This window comes from Pan paniscus, chromosome 14 (genome assembly GCF_029289425.2).
Source record: "Pan paniscus chromosome 14, NHGRI_mPanPan1-v2.0_pri, whole genome shotgun sequence".
Lineage (NCBI taxonomy): Eukaryota > Metazoa > Chordata > Mammalia > Primates > Hominidae > Pan > Pan paniscus.
In genome coordinates this window covers 102,128,447-102,148,012 of record NC_073263.2, presented here as the reverse complement: position 1 = coordinate 102,148,012, position 19,566 = coordinate 102,128,447, and the positions used below count along the sequence as shown (strand labels likewise).

Here is a 19,566-nt window from a genome sequence, read left to right as displayed (position 1 = left end):
CCCAAAGTGCTGGGATTACAGGCATGAGCCACCATGCCCAGCCTGGAGGTGGTGTTTCTACTGATAACAAGTAGGTGACTGGCCTAGAGATGGAGGTCATGATGACTGCAAGGAAGAGACTGGACCCATACAATGTACTACCCCCAAAGACAGCTTTAGGCACCAAGGAAGACCCTAATTTAGTCCCCTCCATCACCAACAAGAGAATAGTGGGTGCATCTGTGAAGAGGAAAACAGTGCTGTCATCTGGTTTTGGCCGCACAAAGGCAAGACCCAGCAATGCCCCAGCTGTGGAGCCCATTACAAGCTGGTACCCATCAGCTGGTGCATTGAGCGCCTGCACCAAGTTACTCAAAATGTGCTATAAAGTTTCATCTTTCCAATAAAGACCAGCCATTGCATTGGCTCCTTCTCCCTCTGCAAAAAAAAAAAAAAAACCCAACTAGTAGTTTCCAAAACTGACATGCATCCAGACCGTCCCACCCCATCTGACATTTAGGGAATCAAGGGCTCTATAGAGAATCTGTTTTAAAATAACAATAATAAACTGGGCACAGTGGCTTACACCTGTAATCCCAGTACTTTGGGAGGCCAAGGCGGGCGGATCACTTGAGGTCAGGAGTTCAAGACCAGCCTGGCCAACATGGCGAAACCACATCTCTACTAAAAATACAAAAAATAGCCAGACACGGTGGTACGTGCCTGTAATCCCAGCTACTGGGGAGGCTGAGGCAGGAGAATCACTTGAACCTGGGAAGCAGAGGTTGCAGTGAGCCGAGATTGCGGCACTGCACTCCAGCCTGGGCAACAGAGTGAGATTCTGCCTCAAAAAAATTAAGTAAGTAAAATAACAATAATGAATCACCCAGGTGATTCCAGTAACCTGCCCTTGGCCCTGCAGCAGGGAAGCAGCTCTGTCTGAACTTGGATAACAGGGTAATCATGTCAGAGCAGAAGCCATGGTTTGTGGGGAACAATCCTAGAAAACACTGACTGCTTTACATTTATTGGAAAACCAGGCTTTGGTTTTTACCATAATGTGAATGTCTTTGGTCTTACTGTCTTTGTTTCTGGAGTGGGTAGCCATGATTTTGTGAGTTGTGGAGATAGAATCTTATGAATGGAGAAAACAAGATAGCAGGAACGTCTGGCTAACTAATGGTAAAATGTGACCTTCCCCCTCTGCAGAAGTCCCTTTACGTGGACGAGTAATGCTTGTGTTAGAAATATATACATATGTAACTAACCTGCACATTGTGCGCGTGTACCCTAAAACTTAAAGTATAATAATAATAAATTTTAAAAAAAAGAAATATTAAAGTGAAGTGGTTGCATGTATGAGTCCATTTTCATAATGCTGATAAAGATATACCTGACACTGGGTAATTTATAAAGAAAAAGAGGTTTAATGGACTCACAGTTCCATGTGGCTGGGGAGGCCTCACAATCAAGGTGGAAGGTGAAAGGTACATCTTACATGGCAGCAGACAAAAGAAAATAAGAGCCAAGCAAAAGAGATTTCCCCTTATAAAACCATCAGATCTCATGAGATTTAGTCACTACCACGAGAACAGTATGGCGGAAACCACCCCCATGATTCAGTTATTTTTCACCAGGTCCCTCCCACAACACATGGAAATGATGGGAGCTACAATTCAAGATGAGATTTGGGTGGGGACACAGCCAAACCATATCACTGCATTTTTATTACTCAAAAAATGCAAAACATGTTTCAGTTATGATACGCCACAGGAAGATACCACCTCTATGTGCTGACTCCACTGTGGAAAGGAGGAATTATTTCTTCCTGGGCACAGAGGCAAGGGTGGCAGGAATGTGGCTGAACTCATGGAATGGCATGATGCTTGAACAAGGAAGATTAATGGCAAGATATTCCTTTGTCTCACATTAACTTTCTCCAGAACCACTGACCTTGTGTGCATTTTTGTTCTTTTACATTTTAAAATTCTGTGCTTTATGACCTAGTTACCTGCTTTGATGTTGAAACCAGTTTCTCTGTGAGACCTGAAGATTCCAGGAGAGCTGAAATTATTATAATGATCGGCTGTTTGTTCCCAGGGGGAAGGGGAGGCTGTGAAACCTCAACATAATGTTACGAGTGGTGACTTCAAAATTCAATCACATACAAAGCAGGGGGCGATCCTCACAAAGTTAGTGAAGTGAGAATAGGGGTGGGGTGGAGGATGGGAGCACATGAGGTCTTACCTGAATTCATGCATTTGGGTGGTTATGAATATATGGGTGTAGGGATTACCGTTTCTGTTCACTGTATCTGTTAAATTAGTACTCAGTGACTAAATATGAGACTTGGTATTCATAAGAATTCTTCTTTTGGTTGGGCGCGGTGGCTCACGCCTGTAATCCCAGCACTTTGGAAGGCCGAGGCAAGTGGATCACAAGGTCAGGAGATCGAGACCATCCTGGCTAACATGGTGAAACCCCATCTCTACTAAAAATGCAAAAAATTAGCCAGGTGTGGTGGCAGGCGCCTATAGTCCCAGCTACTCAGGAGGCTGAGGCAGGAGAATGGTGTGAACCCTGGAGGCGGAGCTTGCAGTGAGCCGAGATGGTGCCACTGCACTCCAGCCTGGGCAACGGAGCAAGACTCCGTCTCAAAAAATAAAAATAAAAAAAAAGAATTCTTTCATCCCTTTTTTTCCTTTTCTGGGGATTGCTCTTCTGTTACTTTATTGCTCACAAAGTGAGTGGGTCTGCCCACAGCCTCCCAGGTTATCCTCTAGGCTCCACAGCTTAGTCTTCTCCCCTCTCCTAGTAGCTGCCCGTCACTGCAGTTCCTTGGGATTTGGAAAATAGAGGATTTATAATAAATGCTCCTTCTGTAAGAATGATGTCCAAAGGGAGGAACGGAGAATATAAAGTACCAGCTTTTATCATGTGCTGTAGTCCTTGGGATTCATTACACTTTCACTTGGAAGATCATCTGTAGCATTGAACACATTGAGACCTTGTACTGCTTTTTGTTTATATTGTTTACTAATTACACTGCCGTGAAATAGTCTTCCTGTATTCCTTTCCGCCAACTGTTCCTGCTTATTTAAGGCTTTTGCTTTCCCTTGTGGTTTAATTATCCAGCTTTTTCCTCTTTGACAGCTTAAAAGCATTAAGAGCTTAATCTTTAACAACTCAACCAACCCATTTATATACTGGCAAATAAGAACTTAATAGCTTAAGAGGGTTTTTTGTTTGTTTGTTTGTTTTAAGAAATCACTCTCTAGTAACAGGAGACAGCGATTTGTTTTGGTTTCTAGACCCCAATATGGAGAGAATATAAGGCAGTTCTCTTGTGGAATAGGAAATCAGGAAGAGCGCAATTACTGGGACATATTACTAATCTTAGAAAGTTATATTCTAAGCAATAATGGCTAGAGGGATTGCCGAAGACAATGCATGATGGAAGGACCGGATGTGTCCAGGAAAACAGAAACCATTCTAAGTGTTTTAGATAGAGAAGACAATATAAGGAATTGGTTAGACTGTCATTGGAAGGCTGGATGAGCAAAAATGGGATGGTAACATGAACTCAAAGATTAAAGGGAATCCTATATGTTTTGGGGGAACAGACAGGAGGCACTACCAAGATTTAAAAACTCACAAGAGGTTACAATCTCTGGAGCTACCACAGCCTCAAGAGCTGTGATCATGGAGACATACCACTGCTTCCACCCTGGGATGGTGGAGGAGGGGACATAGTCACTTCAGAGACACTGCCAGGGGAAGGAAGGAGAGAGTGAGAGTAAGAGGAAAGGACTGCTCCCCTCTCCCCACCATCCAGTGCCTGTTGACAGAACGGAACAAAAGGGTGAAGAAGCCTGGGAAATGTAGTTGCAGACTCCCAGCCCCCGCTTCTCAGAGCAGAGTACAGAAGGGTAAGCGTAGGACTGCTGGGTGATTGATGTTACCCATCTACTTCCTGGATGAGCAGTTCTGGTTAAATCACCACTTTTTCTGCTTCCCTGAAAGTTTGTTCCCTTCGTGTAGATGCTGTAAGATGAGTAGAATTTGAGACAAAATGAAACTAAATTTTATCTGATTCAGTCTATTCTTCAATAAATAGTAATAATAATTGTAGTAGTAACAGTAAAGTAGTGAAGAATTTTGTCATGTTGGATAAAGGAAGTTATGTTGGTTGTTCTGGGTGTGTTCAAATGTTGCCATGGATTTTGTCCAAGTGACTCAAATGCATATCACTTGGTGGAGTGAATTGATCTGAGGAATCACTGGAACATCAAATAGAGATAATTAAGTGTTAGAATAATTAAGCATCCCATTATTTTAATTTTCTGAACTTTTCCTATCATTTCCTCATTAAAGGGTAAAAATATTGTAACTTGAGTTTCTGAGTCTCATGAGAAATTCCCACAACATCTTTAGCAAATGGATGTTCATAAATGTTTCCATAATTCATTAAAGCTTTCTTTTTCTTGCATAATATACTATCTATTTGCTGTGTAGCATAGGACAAGTCAGAATGTTTTTGTTGTCTGAAGAAAAGACAGACTTGCCAGTAAGTAAGGAAACAGCCTTAAACTCTGATAAATTGTAATCATTTGTACTTTTTGCAGAGTTAAAGGGATCAAGTATACTCAAATAAAATGTGCATTTGAACTGAGATAAGAGGGCAACAGGGTCACCTGCTAAAAAAATCCATCACTCTATATGTGTGTGTGTGTGTGTGTGTGTGTGTGTGCTTTTATTAACTATGCAAATTGAGAGCTAGCCATTTTATATTCTGTTACCAATGTTAACATTCCCTCTCAAAAGAAGCAACAAAAATCTGGAAGCATTCCCCTTGAGAAATGGAACCAGGCAAGGATGCCCACTCCCACCACTCTTATTCAACATGGTACTGGAAGTCCTAGCCAGAGCAGTCGGGCAAGAAAAATAAATAAAAGGCATGTAAATAGGAAAAGAAGAAGTCAAGCTATCTCTCTTCATGGATGGTGTGATTCGACACCTAGAAAACCCTGCAGACTTTACCAGAAGGCTCCTGGAACTCATAAACAACTTCAGTAAAGTTTCAGGATACAAAGTCAGTGTACAAAAGTAAGAAACATATCTATATGCCAATCACATTCAAGCTGAGAGCCAAATCAAGAATGCAATCCCATTTACAAGAGCCATAAAAAGGATAAAATACCTGGGAATTCAGCTAATCAAGGAGGTGAAGGATCTCTACAAGGAGAACTACAAAACACTGCTGAAAGAAATCAGAGGTGACACAAACAAGCGGAAAAACATTTCCTGACCATGGATTGGAAGAATCATTATTGTTAAAATGGCCATACTGCCCAAAGCAATCTACAGATTCAAAACTGTTCCTATCAAACTGCCAATGTCATTTTTCACAGAATTAGAAAAAGCTATTCTTAAATTCATATTGAACCAAAAAAGAACCTGAATAGCCAAAGCAATCCTAAGCATAAAGAACAAAGCCAGAGGCATCACATTACCTGACTTCAAACTATACTATAAGGCCACAGTAACCAAAACAGTATGGTACTGGTGCAAAAACAGACACACAGATGAGTGGAACAGAATAGAGAGCCCAGAAATAAAGCCACACATCTACAGCCATGTGGTCTTCAAACAATTTAACCAATTTTTTTTTTTTAAAGCAGTGGGGAAAGGGCTCCCTAGGCAATAAATCGTGCTGGGATAGCTGGCTAGCCATACGCAAAAGAGTGAAACTGGACCCCTACCTTTCACAAAACACAAACATTAACTCAAGATAGATTAAAAATTTAAATGCAAGACCTCAAACTACAAGAATCCTAGAAGAGGCTGAGCTCAGTGGCTCACACCTGTATTCCCAGCACTTTGGGAGCCAAGGCAGGCAAATGGCTTGAGCCCAGGAGTTTGAAACCAGCCTGGGCAACATGGCAAAACTTCATCTCTACAAAAAATCCAAAAAAAATTAGCTGGGTGTCGTGGTATGTGCCTGTAGTCCCAGCTACCTGGGAGACCAAGGTGGGAGGATCGCTTGATCCCAGGAGGTCAAGGCTGTAGTGAGCCACTGGTCACACCACATCACACCACTGTGCTCCCGCCTGGGCGACAGAGTAAGACCCTGTCTTTAAAAAAAAAAAAAAAAAATCCTAGAAGAAAACCTAGGAAACACTATTCTAGACATCAGCCCTGGGAAAGAATTGATGAGGAAGTCCTCAAAAGCAATTGCAACAAAAACGAAAATTGGCAAGTGGGACCTAATTAAACTAAAGGGTTTCTGCACAGCAGTAGAAACTATCAAGAGAGTAAACAGACGACCTACAGAATGGGAGAAAATATTCATAAACTATGCATCCAACAAAGGTCTAATATTGAGATCTATAAGTAACAAATCAACAAGCAAAAAAACAGCCCCATTAAAAAGTGGGCAAAAGGCATGACCAGACACTTCTCAAAAGAAGACATACAAGCAGCTAACAAACATATGAGAAAATGCTCATCATCACTAATCATTAGAGAAATGCAAATCAAAACCACAATTGAGATACCATCTCACACCAGTCAGAGTGGCTATTATCAAAAAGTGAAAAAACAACAGTCACTGGCAAGGCTGTGGGAGAAAAAGGAATGCTTAGACACTGTATATAAATTAGTTCATCCACTGTGAAAAGCAGTTTAGAGATTTCTCAAAGAACTTAGAACTGCCATTTGGCCCAGCAATCTCATGACTGGTTATATACCCAAAAGAAATCATTCCACCAAAAAGACACATGCAGCCGGGCACAGTGGCTCACACCTGTAAACCCAGCACTTTGGAAGCCCAAGGCAGGTGGATCACGAGGTCAGGAGTTCAAGACCAGCCTGGCCAAGATGGTGAAAGCCCATCTCTACTAAAAATACAAAAATTAGCTGGGCATGGTGGCGGGCGCCTGTAATCCCAGCTACTTGGGAGGCTGAGGCAGAGAATTGCTTGAACGTGGGAGGTGGAGGTTGCAGTGAGCCGAGATTGTGCTAGTGCACTCCAGCCTGGGTGACAGAGCAAGACTGCATCTCAAAAAAAAACTAAAAACATGCATTCATATGTTCATCAATCACTATTCACAATAGCAAAGACATGGAATCAACCTAGGTGCCCATCCGCTGTAGATTGGAAAAAGCAAATGTGGTACATATACACCATGGAATACCACACAACCATACGAAAAAAAAAATCATGTCCTTTGCAGCAACATGGATGCCACTGGAGGCCACTATCCTAAGGAAATAAATCCAGGAACAGAAAACCAAATGCCACATGTTCTCATAAGTGAGCGCTAATACATAAAGATGGCAATCATAGACACTTGAGACTACTAGAGTGGGGAGGCAGGGAGGCAAACAAGGGTTGAAACGCTAACTATTGGGTACTGTGCTCACTACCTGGATGACAGGATCATTTCTATCACAAACTTCAGCATCACACAATTTACCCACGTAACAAACCTGCACATGTACATTCTGAATCTAAAATAAAAAGTTGAAGGCCGAGTGCGGTGGCCCACACCTGTAATCCCAGCACTGTGGGAGGCCAAGCTGGGCGGATCAGTTGAGGCCAGGAATTTGAGACCAGCCTGGGCAACATAGTGAAACCCCATCTCTACTGAAAGTACAAAAATCAGCCAGGCATGGTGACACATGTCTGTGATCCCAGCTGCTCAGGAGGCTGAGGCACGAGAATTGTTCGAACTTGGGAGGCAGACGTTGCAGTGAGCAGAGGTTGCAGTGAGCCAAGATCATGCCACTGCACTCCAGCCTGGGCAACAGAGCGAGACTCTGTTTCTAAATACGTACATACGCCTGGCGCGCTGGCTCACGCCTGTAATCCCAGCACTTTGGGAGGCTGAGGCAGGCAGATCGATCACAAGGTCAGGAGTTCAAGACCAGTCTGGCCAATATGGTGAAACCTCGTCTCCACTCAAAATAGAAAAAATTTGCCGGGCGTGGTGGTGGGCACCTGTAATCCCAGCTACTCAGAAGGCTGAGGCGGGAGAATCACATGAACCCGGGAGGTGGAGGTTGCAGTGAGCCGAGATCTCGCCATTGCACTCCAGCCCGGGCAACAGTGTGAGACTCTATCTCAAAAATAAAAATAATAATAATAAAAGTTTAAATTATAAAAAATAAGCAACAGGTATTTTTCTCCTTCCTAAATGAAGCAAACAAACTCGAAATTGCCAAGAGGTTTTACCTTACCATAGGAGACTTTTCCAAGGAGTTACAAAGTATGTCTGATATGCTCCTGTTTTTATATTTACTTTAGACACAGGCAGGAAGAGGCCCCGAGACCACCCTTCACAAGGTGAATTGGACACACAGCTTTTGATCATGAGAAATACTTTGTTTACTATTCTAAGTAATACTTTATCAACAGTGAACTTATGAAGTCTTTAGTGAACAAGACTAATGATGAGGCTTTCTTCAGTATTTCAGCAGTCTGAAATATGATTTGATTCCTAAAATCACTAAATAACAGGATATAGGACATTACAGGTTCGGACCTTGTTCTTATTCCTGCTTTACCATTTCTAGTCTATAACTTTGGGCAAGTTCATTTCCTCGTGCCTTAGTTGCTTCCTCTGTAAAATGGGGATAACAATAGTATTTACTTCATTGGTATTGTTTTGAGGATTAAATGAGTTGATATGAAAAACTAGAAGCTCCATAATTAAAGTTAGGTTTTGGTTTTTTATTGTTGTTTGTTGGGCTTTTTTTTTTTCTTTTTCTTTTTCTTTTTAATAATGTCTTGGAAAGAGGAAGCAGGAAACTTGGAATACTGATTTTTTGGTGTGTTTTATTTTCAGTATGCAGATCTCAATCGCCACGTGGATGCCTTGAATGCGTGGAGAAATGCCACCGTGCTGAAACCAGAGCACAGCCTGGCCTGGAACAACATGATTATACTCCTCGACAATACAGGTACAGAAAGCTGGATGGAACAAATCACAGGAAATGGCTCCACAGTAAAATGCCACCGAAGACTTAGGAAATAGAGATTATTGTGCTTTTTTCCTACTGAGTTTAAAAAAAATTAATGTGAAGTTAATTATTTTCTATTACAAAAATGTCTATTCCTCTAGAAAATGGAATTTCTAGGCCGGGCACGGTTGCTTACACCTGTAATCCCAGCGCTTTGGGAGGCCGAGGTGGGCAGATCACCTGAGGTCAGGAGTTCGAGACCAGCCTGACCAACATGGAGAAACCCTGTCTGTACTAAAAATACAAAATTAGCCAGGTGTGGTGGCGCATACCTGTAATCCCAGCTACTTGGGAGGCTGAGGCAGGAGAATCGCTTGAACCCAGGAGGTGGAGGTTGCAGTGAGCCAAGATCATGCCATTGCACTCCAGCCTGGGCAACAAGAGCAAAACGCCATCTCAAAAAAAAAAAGAGGGGGGCGGGTAGGGGGGAGAGGGGGAGGGAGGGAGGAAGGCAGGAAGAAAGGCAGGAAGGAAGGGAGGGAGGGAGGGAAGGGAGGGAAGGAAGGAATTTCTTTAGACATACTGGAATGTGAATGTCTGGGAAAATGACACTCCACCTAGAACTGGTGTTGAGTAATGGGGGAGAGGTGTGACAGTATCTTGTTTCTTCTGAAGCCTGTTATCCACCATTGGCCATCCTTTAGGGTGTTGGGAGCACTCAGAAGTGAGCAAGAATGGCCTTGGGGCTAATGACATGGATAGTACTAGGTCCATGCCCCAAGTTTAGGGACTTCACTCAAAGGAGCCCCCTCAGTCTACACTTGGAGCCATGGATTCTTACTTTTTATATAATGCGAATCGACTTGAAGATCTGGTTTCCTATCCCTGAGCAGACCAGATTCAATCAATTAGGAGTTACTCTGCCTCCTTCACTTTAAAAATCCAAACATCTTTTAAGAAATGATGGTGTTAGGCACAGAAAGGCAAATATCACATGCTCTTACTCATGGGGGATCTGGAGAAATGGACCTCGTGGAACTAGAGAGCAGAACAGTAGTTACTAGGGGCTGGGAAGGGGGCGGGGATAAAGATAGGTTGGTTAATGGGTACAAACACAGATAGGAGTCAGTTCTAGTGTTCCATTGCACAGTAGGGTGACTGTAGTTAACACTTTATATTTCACAAGAACTAGAAGATTTGAAATATTCCTAACATAAAGAAATGATCAATATTTGAGGCGATGGTTGTCTTAAATACCTTAATTTGATCACTACACATTGTATGCATGTATCAAAGTATCACATGCACCCCATCAATATGTACAGTTATGTGTCAGTAAAAATATGTTAATGATGGTGTTAATTTGATCATGGTGTAGAGCAGAGATATATGGTTGTTTCTAGGGAAAATACAGAATGTATACTTCAATGTGATAAATTCTCAGTTATGAAAGTGTTACTGTCATCCTCTTATTTTGCAGATTTGTTTGGGTATAACTGGTATCTGGGAAAAAATTAAAACTAGGTTTTAGATGGTTTTACAGAAGTTAATCAAAAGCTGTTTATGTGTTGTGTCAGAAATGTGCTGAATTGCAGTGGCTTTGCCACTGATAACGTGTGTGTGTGTGTGTGTGTGTGTGTTTATTACATGATCTACACAGATTTTCTTAAGTAGTTTATTCATAATTGTCATGTGCTGTGCACATAAACCCTGTTAGTTATAGAGAGAAGCTAAAATGCAAGTACAACATTAACATGTCTTTTATTTTTCCATTTTTCACTCCCAGGTAATTTAGCCCAAGCTGAAGCAGTTGGAAGAGAGGCACTGGAATTAATACCTAATGATCACTCTCTCATGTTCTCGTTGGCAAACGTGCTGGGGAAATCCCAGAAATACAAGGTGCGTAAACCGCAGGCTGTGAGTTCTTGCAGTTAGTGCCAGCATCTGACAGAAGACGTAAGTGTTACTTCTGCCCAGTTAAATTAGGAATCAGGCCAAAACAGTGGCAGTGGTGCACCAATGTGGCTTGGCCAGTTTGTTTCCTGGAAAAGTTGCTTCAAAGACAGCGGTGTGGGACCAAACCCAGTGTCCTTTCTCATCAGAATTAACCACTGTTGTTCACACGTGGAGAGAGGAAGAGAAGCCCAAGGAAGGGGTGGGAGCAGGCAGGGAGTTGTGGAATGGTTGGCCTCAGAGGCCGGGCAGGCTGGTGCCGGAGGAGGACTCAGGGCAGCCACAGTGCATCCCCGGAGGTGCCCCTGCCCCAGCCCCACCCTAGCACAACAGGGTTTGACTCTGTCACTTGCACATGGGCTGGAGCTCTAGGTTTTATCTGCAGGTTCCATCTTCTGCACAAAAGAATAACAAGCCCATGGAGGATGCATGACTAGTTCTTGCTGCTTCCAGGTTTTTCTTTATCTGAGTTATATAGGCCACCAGCAAGGCCCAGAGTTTTCTGACCAACAAAAACCACAAGATACTAAATCTTTGCTCCAGTTGGCAGCCAGGGTGGAGCAGGAATAGGCTATGCATAACTCCCTGTGTGTTGAAGGGGACTGGTTGTAAACTTTAATTTTGTCTATCAGAATCACTGAGGGAGCTTGTTAAAGTAGAGATGCCCAGATTCTCCCCAGAAGGGATTGGCTGCGTGGGTTAGGTCAGGTCAGGGAATATGCATTTTTTTTTGTTTTTTTATTTTTTTTGTTTTTTTTTGAGAGGAAGTCTCGCTCTTTCGCCCAGGCTGGAGTGCAGTGGCGTGATCTCGGCTCACTGCAAGCTCCGCCTCCCGGGTTCACGCCATTCTCCTGCCTCAGCCTCCCGAGTAGCTGGGACTATAGGCGCCCGACACCATGCCCGGCTAATGTTTTGTATTTTTAGTAGAGATGGGGTTTCACCGTGTTAGCCAGGATGGTCTTGATCTCCTGACCTTGTGATCCACCCGCCTCGGCTTCCCAAAGTGCTGAGATTACAGGCATGAGCCACCACGCCCAGCTGGAATATGCATTTTTAGCTGGCATCCTGGGTGTTAAACACAGATATCACAGAAGCAGTGCCTTAGTCGTTTCTTAAGAGAAATACCTTTATTTCAGAATCAGGGGCTATATCTTATTTCAATCACTCAGCCTATGTATAAGACCTAAAGGCAGCAACTAGCTAATATCTGTCCAGTGTTATTCACTTCTCTTTTTCTGTTTATTACATGTCATTATCAGTATAATTTTCAATAACAGTGGTAAGATAATTTCATGCATATCTCTAGTTTTATAATGTTGGGGAGTTGAATAGCTTCACTATGCATTTTTTAAATTTCTAGATTTTACTCCAGAAATAGCTTTTTGAAGAGGGTTTAGTTTTAGTTTTTATGAATCTACTTGTGTAGCAGGGGAAGGAGGTGGGGTTTACAGGTTTCCCTTCTAATGACCTTTCCAGCCATCTGTCAGCCTGGGACAGGTCCCAAGTCTCAGTTCTCCTCCAGTGACCCAGCTACAGCGAGTCTTCTTGAAGACTTGGCTTATATAATCGTTGTATTGATTTTTCTGTCATCCCACAGTCTGTAAACTGCTGGAACTTCTATTAAGGGGACAGAACCCAGAGTTCATTTGGCTTCCAGTTCACGTTGTTCTTCCTCCCCCACCCCCAAGTGAAGTAGAAAATACTTTGTAAAGCAGAATGGAGAAATCAGCTTCCTCTTTCTCTACACATTTTGCGTTTTAATTATCAAGGCCAAAGCACTGGGCCTAACTTAAGGAAACAGAAGGTGAAATCTGAAACACAGAACTCACGAGATCTTCAGGAGCTACCAAGTTGGGGGACATGATGTGACTTCCTGAGCCATGGCATCAGCCACCAAGCAAGCATTCCATGTATTTTTTTCGTTAAGAGTTTGAATTTTAAGCAACTGTTTAGGTTTTCCTCTTCTAATGCAAAAATGATACCGGTTGCTAATGGTCAGCTGCATCCCTGGCACTGCTTGTTTCAGGATGTAGTGAGGGGACGTGTTTCCTCGCAGAGCACTGGGCAGGATGTCCCAGAGAAGAGGGGATGTGGTGAGTTGCAGGGCTGGGTGAACAGACCCTCCAGCCCAGCTATCTTGATGGCAGGGCAGGTGTCTGCTCCCTGACAACTCACTTTTTACCCAAGCACTTGCTGTTTTATTTATCATGCACTTGGTAAATCTCCTCAGAGAGCCTGGAGGCTTCTTGAGGTTGGAGCCGAGTCTTTGGTCCCAGTTTTGTATCTCCATTGCTGTCGGGCAGTTACGAAGCACCCAGTTAAGTAGTTGTAAAATGATCAAATGCGTCTCTCTTTTGGCCCTGAAACGTTCAGGCTTCCAGAACCTATTTTGAGATGTTGATATGCAGAGTGAGTGTTCTCTTATATCTGCGTGGCTCTAAGCACCTTTTTATTCTATCTGAGCAGCCCTTCTTAAAACCTAACAGCAGTCACTTAGCCTCTCTGGGTCTCAGTTTGTTCATCTATAAAATGGAGATAGTTATCTGCCCAACCTCTTGACAAGGTGATACAAAAAAATGCACAACAACATAATTTGCAACTATCAAATGGTTAATATGTATATGTATATATGTATGGGTGTGTGTGTGTGTGTATATATATATATTTAGTGAGCATTCAATCATTCAGTGAATCTCTAGGGATCATTAAAATGTATTAAAATTTATATTACTTCTTGCCATTTAATTTCCAGTTTCAAGCTAATGTGGTAAAGCAAAAATACAAAAGTAATGTTTTTCAGTGCTTAAATCATGGCTTCCTGTGCTGATTTCTTTTTCTGTAGTTCTAATTCCAATGGCCCTGTAGCTTAAGTGCAGGTTATGTTGATAGAGTCAGTTTCCTAAGCTCCAGACATTTATGTCACAGCTTTATGATATTTTTTTTGCCACATCTAGATATTTCCTTATTTACTTGACATTTTTATTTAAATAGATTTTTAACACGAATATATTTAAAGGAGAAACAACGCATCATTACTGTAAATACAGGGTAACTGAAAGTGAAATAATCATACTAAATCCCAGCTAGATACTATTGCTGGCCAAGGCTCTGAGCTCTCTTAGCTTCAAGGAGAGATTGGCCGGTATGTTAGAGGGTGGGGCCCACACACCACCACCAAGTGCAGACTTCAGCCCCAATGCAATCAGAAAGAAGGAGGGAGAATAGAGAATAACTCTCTTCCTGTGTGATTCACGGTTTCAACTTCACATCAGATCTCCCATGTTACCCTTCCTATTCTAGCGGAGGCACAGTGGCCCCTGTGCCCCAGAGCACTCTTGGGTGGCTGCTGTGGCTGAAATGACCTCCGCCCACCCAGGCTTCCTCGCCTAGACATAGAGACTAGCGCTTGTTCCTACCTAGAGACACAATTTGCAAGGCTTTCTCAGTCCTACACCTTTGTTAAATACATTTTGTCTAATATGCTTCAGAACATAATACCTTATTTTTCCCCTTTCTGTTCAGAAAAAAAATATCCCCAACTCTAAATGTGAGTTTATTGGTTCATTGGCATTAAATTGGCTCATTGCCTGGGTCTTTAGTCATCCAGAGACCTCCACAGAAGATCAGTTTATAAACAGTTCACTGCTTTCCTGAATGAGGCCATTAGAAGGCTGATTTAATAGATGAACATTTCATGGGCTTTGAATACTCACAGATGCTGCGTTCTAAAGAGGCCCCTCCAACCCCACTCCCAGGCCCAGGGGCTGCCCCCGTGACTTGGATAGAGCCAGGCCGACCCACCCACACCTCCTCTCAAACCATCTCTTCCTCCTGACACCCCTTCTTTTGTCCACATGCTGTCGTGTTTTTGTTGCCCTGGCTTGGAAATCTTGACTCATTTTTCCTCCTTTGTCCCCCTGGCCCAGTGCTCTCTGCCTGTTATTCCTCATCCCTGTTCCTTCACACCGGCCTCCTCCTCACCCTGCAAAGTTTGGGTCCAGCCCTTGCTGACAGCAGTGGCCCTCTAACAAGGTGTCAGATCTGAGCCCTTCCCTGTCTTCAGCACCACTGTGTCCCCCACATTGCTGACTCCTCAATGTCCTGAATGATGTTCGTCCTCACAGGCATCTGAGAACTCAGCTGAATGAATAAATGAATTTAGCAACACTAGAAAACTCCTAACTTTTTATCCCTAAGCCATTTCTCTCTAGTTAACACTACTTCATTTACAGGTTGGGAAGCATTTTTAAGTAGATGTGGTTCCCTGGCCTTCGTATGTCTCAAGTTTTAGGTTTTAAATGGAAATGTTTGAAAATCATCAGAAACAGCCCAGAGACTCAGAAACCACTGCAAAACTACACAACCCATTCGACTTTTTTTCTGCAGCCTTCCTGATACGGCCGGAGTCTTGACCCTCTTGGAAGGAGTTTCAGCCCCTGAAACTTGGAATGTAGACACTACACTGACTTTGAACTGACATCCCATATGTTGTCCTGATGTCTTTCTTAAGTCGCTCTTGGATGACATTTCTAAAATATAAATGTTTCTCTGCCAGCTCTGTCCGAAAGGTCATGGTTTTGGAGATGGTCCCCCACATTCTCAGCCAATTTCCCAGGGGTACCACAGGCCATACAGGGCAAAGGAACTGGTCGTCTTGCACATTATAAAATGCACAGTCCCAGATATGGGAAGCCCACCTGGAAAAAATTCATGTATGACCCAGGTAGAAGGCACAAAAACTATGCCCACACCAACAGATTTGTTTGGTTAAGCTCAATGTGTGATACCGATTTTTTTTTTTTTTTTTTGAGACAGAGTCTTGCTCTCTTGCCCAGGCTGGAGTGCAGTGGCGCAGTCTCGGCTCACCGCGACCTCCTCCTCTTGGATTGGAGCAATTCTCCTGCCTCAGCCTCCCAAGTAGCTGGGATTACAGGCACGTACCACCACACCCGGCTGATTTTTGTATTTTTAGTAGAGACGGGTTTTCACCATGTTGGCCAGGCTGGTCTCGAACTCCTGACTTCAAGTGATCTGCCCACCTTGGCTTCCCAAAGTGTTGGGATTACAGGCATGAGCCACCATGCCCAGCATGTGATACTGATGAAAGCATTCTCCCCTTAAGGAATGTGAAGGTGGATGGAGTGAACAGCACCCCCAGGGCACATGTCAATAAAAACAGGTTAGGTGTCTTTATTTCTCAGCATTATGGTAGAAGGGACCAGCCAGCCATCAGTTTCTAGCAGTGATGAGGGTAGGAAGACACTTTGCCCTGCCTCTTAGGGGCCAGGTTGGAAGTGAGTATGACTTGGAAGAAATGCAAGGCTGTACAAGAATCAATTCACACCCATCAGGGGCATTTGGTGATGGTCATGTGCAGTACTGTGACAATGTAGTTGACAGGTGGCCATTCCTTCCTCTTTTCTGCGCATTCTTTCCAGATGGATGGGGCTGCTTCTGGGCGGCCCAGAGTGTTTTAGGTTCTTGGGGGAGAGGAAATGGGCCTCAACTGCTACCCCAAGAGCTCTGGAAATGGCATTGGCATGGGTGTGCTCCATGGCTCAGCCTTCTCCTGTTCCCTGGGCCTCCTGTCGTCATCACGCACCCTGACCTGGGCGACTTGCATAACATTACAGAAGTCCAGCCACTGCAGGGAGGCAGGTGGTGGCACTCACGAACATGTTCATCCCCTCTCTGCGGCCACCACTCCCTCCCACTGCCCCTTGTCAGCCTCTCTTTGGCAGAGCGTGGCCCCGCTGGGCCTTCCGAGTGTTTCTGGAGGAATGCATTGATACAAAAGGAGGAGGTTAAAAGTTTGAAAACCGTAGGTGATAAAACTGGGAACTGCTTTTGCTTCATGTACAATAAATATCTTCCTTTTTATGTTTCTCATTTTTTAGGAATCTGAAGCTTTATTCCTCAAGGCAATTAAAGCAAATCCAAATGCTGCAAGTTACCATGGTAATTTGGGTAAGAAAAGTGTTCAACTTGAATCGTGTTGAAATTTTGTTACTTTAATGAAGTGGGTGCATGTCTGTAAAATTAATGTTGGGAGAGTAGTTTTTTCAAAGCTAGCCTGGCTTTAAAATGTGGTTCTGTTATTGCATTAAAAAGATAGCAAAGTGATAGCCACACTTACAAATCTCAATTGCATGACCAGAACAGCCCCAAAGTTTGCCCACTCTATCACCTTCTCATGATGAAACCCAGATTGTCCTTCTTTGTGTTAAGCTGAGAAGGGTGAGATTGGATCAAGAGAATGAGGCTGTGGTTGCGAAGAGTTCTCCTAGTAAATTAATCGTAGGTACTTTGGAAGCTTGCCATTGAACTTACCTCCTTTTCCTTCCTTCTTACAGAGTAGACCTTCCCCTTCCAGCCTGGTCTTCTGCTTTATATCCTCTTATGCCTTCGCTAAAATGCATTTATAATCATTTATTCCTTAGAATTCATTTCTTGCATTTGTACGTCTCCATAGTTAAGATGTTTAGAGCATAGCATGTTGATGTTTAGAATGCTCACAGAAATGTTTTTTCACCAAAGCTGTTCTCTACCAACTCTGAAGCTTCTCTTCACAAAAGCCAAAAAGCGTCCACAGATGCTCTTCTGCCCATACAGAAAGTTAATTTTACTAACAAAATCACTGTCATGATCAGAGGCTAATCATCCTAATGATTAGGTTTACTGTAACTATCATTTTAGGGTCAGCTCTTGATATCAGAGGCCTTTTTTCCAAATGGACCCAAACAAGCTATTACTTCCCCAAATGGTGTAAGGAAATATTTAAAATAAACAGCTGAACTTCTGCATAGTCAGGGCTCTGGGCAGTGCCTAGCATCCATCACCCCCACCTCCCATACCCAGCCTTGCTTCCTGGAAATTTCATGGCAGCACTAAGACATTGCATGTACTCTTCTTTTTGCTTCTTTATGTAATAATGTTACTATAGGCAGATGTATCTTATCTAGTGCTATGAAGAGCCCTGGGAGTAACTGGCAGTACATGGATAATCATCAGGGAGTGTGATTACAATAAATAGAGTTTTCAGTACAAACAATATTGTTTCATACAATTGACTTTTGAAAACTGTTTGCATAGGATCTGTAATATTTCTTTGTCCAAGAGGGTAGGAATACGGCACGTTACTCAGAAGCATTCCCAGTGAAATTTATCTCCTGCTATTTCAGCTGTGCTTTATCATCGTTGGGGACATCTAGACTTGGCCAAGAAACACTATGAAATCTCCTTGCAGCTTGACCCCACGGCATCAGGAACTAAGGAGAATTACGGTCTGCTAAGAAGAAAGCTAGAACTAATGCAAAAGAAAGATGTCTGATCCTTTTTCCTTCATGTTTTGAGTTTGAGTGTGTGTGTGCATGAGGCATATCATTAATAGTATGTGGTTACATTTAACCATTTAAAAGTCTTAGACATGTTATTTTACTGATTTTTTTTCTATGAAAACAAAGACATGCAAAAAGATTATAGCACCAGCAATATACTCTTGAATGCTTGATATGATTTTTCATTGAAATTGTATTTTTTCAGACAACTCAAATGTAATTCTAAAATTCCAAAAATGTCTTTTTTAATTAAACAGAAAAAGAGAAAAAATTATCTTGAGCAACTTTTAGTAGAATTGAGCTTACATTTGGGATCTGAGCCTTGTCGTGTATGGACTAGCACTATTAAACTTCAATTATGACCAAGAAAGGATACACTGGCCCCTACAATTTGTATAAATATTGAACATGTCTATATATTAGCATTTTCATTTAATGACAAAGCAAATTAAGTTTTTTATCTCTTTTTTTTAAACAATATACTGTGAACTTTGTAAGGAAATATTTATTTGTATTTTTATGTTTTGAATAGGGCAAATAATCGAATGAGGAATGGAAGTTTTAACATAGTATATCTATATGCTTTTCCCCATAAGAAGAAATTGACTCTTGCAGTTTTTGGATGCTCTGACTTGTGCAATTTCAATACATAGGAGATTATGTAATGTAATATTTTACATAAACGGTTATTATCAATTGAAAGTTCAAGCCATGCTTTAGGCAAGAGCAGGCAGCCTCACATCTTTATTTTTGTTACATCCAAGGTGAAGAGGGCAACACATCTGTGTAAGCTGCTTTTTATTGTGTTTAACTGAAAAGCCGTTTTCCATTTTGCTTAATGTAACTACAGACATTATCCAGAAAATGCAAAATTTTCTCTCAAATGGAGCCACATTCGGGGAATTCGTGGTATTTTTAAGAATTGAGTTGTTCCTGCTGTTTTTTATTTGATCCAAACAATGTTTTGTTTTGTTCTTCTCTGTATGCTGTTGACCTAATGATTTATGCAATCTCTGTAATTTCTTATGCAGTAAAATTACTACACAAACTAGCATGAAAATGTCATATTGCCTTCTTAATCAATTATTTTCAAGTAGTGAACTTTGTATCCTCCTTTACCTTAAAATGAAATCAGAGTGACCAAATCATCTTTTATGTGGCTTCTTTGTGACTTGGGGACCATTTCATAGAATTGCACTACAGTGTTTTCCAAGTTCAGAGAACAGAGTGAGTAGATCCACACTGAGAGGAATGTGATTCTCTGGACTCACTTGTTGGGGGCAGGTCTGTGTAGTGTTTCAGTCAGTGATTGTAACTTCTGGTGTTTGAAATG

The 19,566-nt window shown here is 42.3% G+C and overlaps 1 protein-coding gene across 4 annotated transcripts in view; it reads left to right on the top strand.

Moving 5' to 3' along the window:
- TMTC4 (transmembrane O-mannosyltransferase targeting cadherins 4) overlaps positions 1–19,284 on the top strand; it is a 70,168-nt gene extending 50,884 nt beyond the window's left edge. For 2 of the 4 annotated variants that reach the window (XM_034936919.3, XM_034936918.3), the window contains 4 exons: positions 8,829–8,943; positions 10,730–10,842; positions 16,794–16,863; positions 18,078–19,284. In XM_034936919.3, the coding sequence (XP_034792810.1) occupies positions 8,829–8,943; positions 10,730–10,842; positions 16,794–16,863; positions 18,078–18,226 (447 nt within the window). In that variant the 3' untranslated portion in view covers positions 18,227–19,284. Of the gene's footprint in view, positions 1–8,287; positions 8,366–8,828; positions 8,944–10,729; positions 10,843–16,793; positions 16,864–18,077 lie in introns of those variants that run through there. The other 2 variants (XM_063595851.1, XM_063595850.1) reach the window with 1 other exon arrangement.
- Positions 19,285–19,566: the final 282 nt, after the last annotated feature.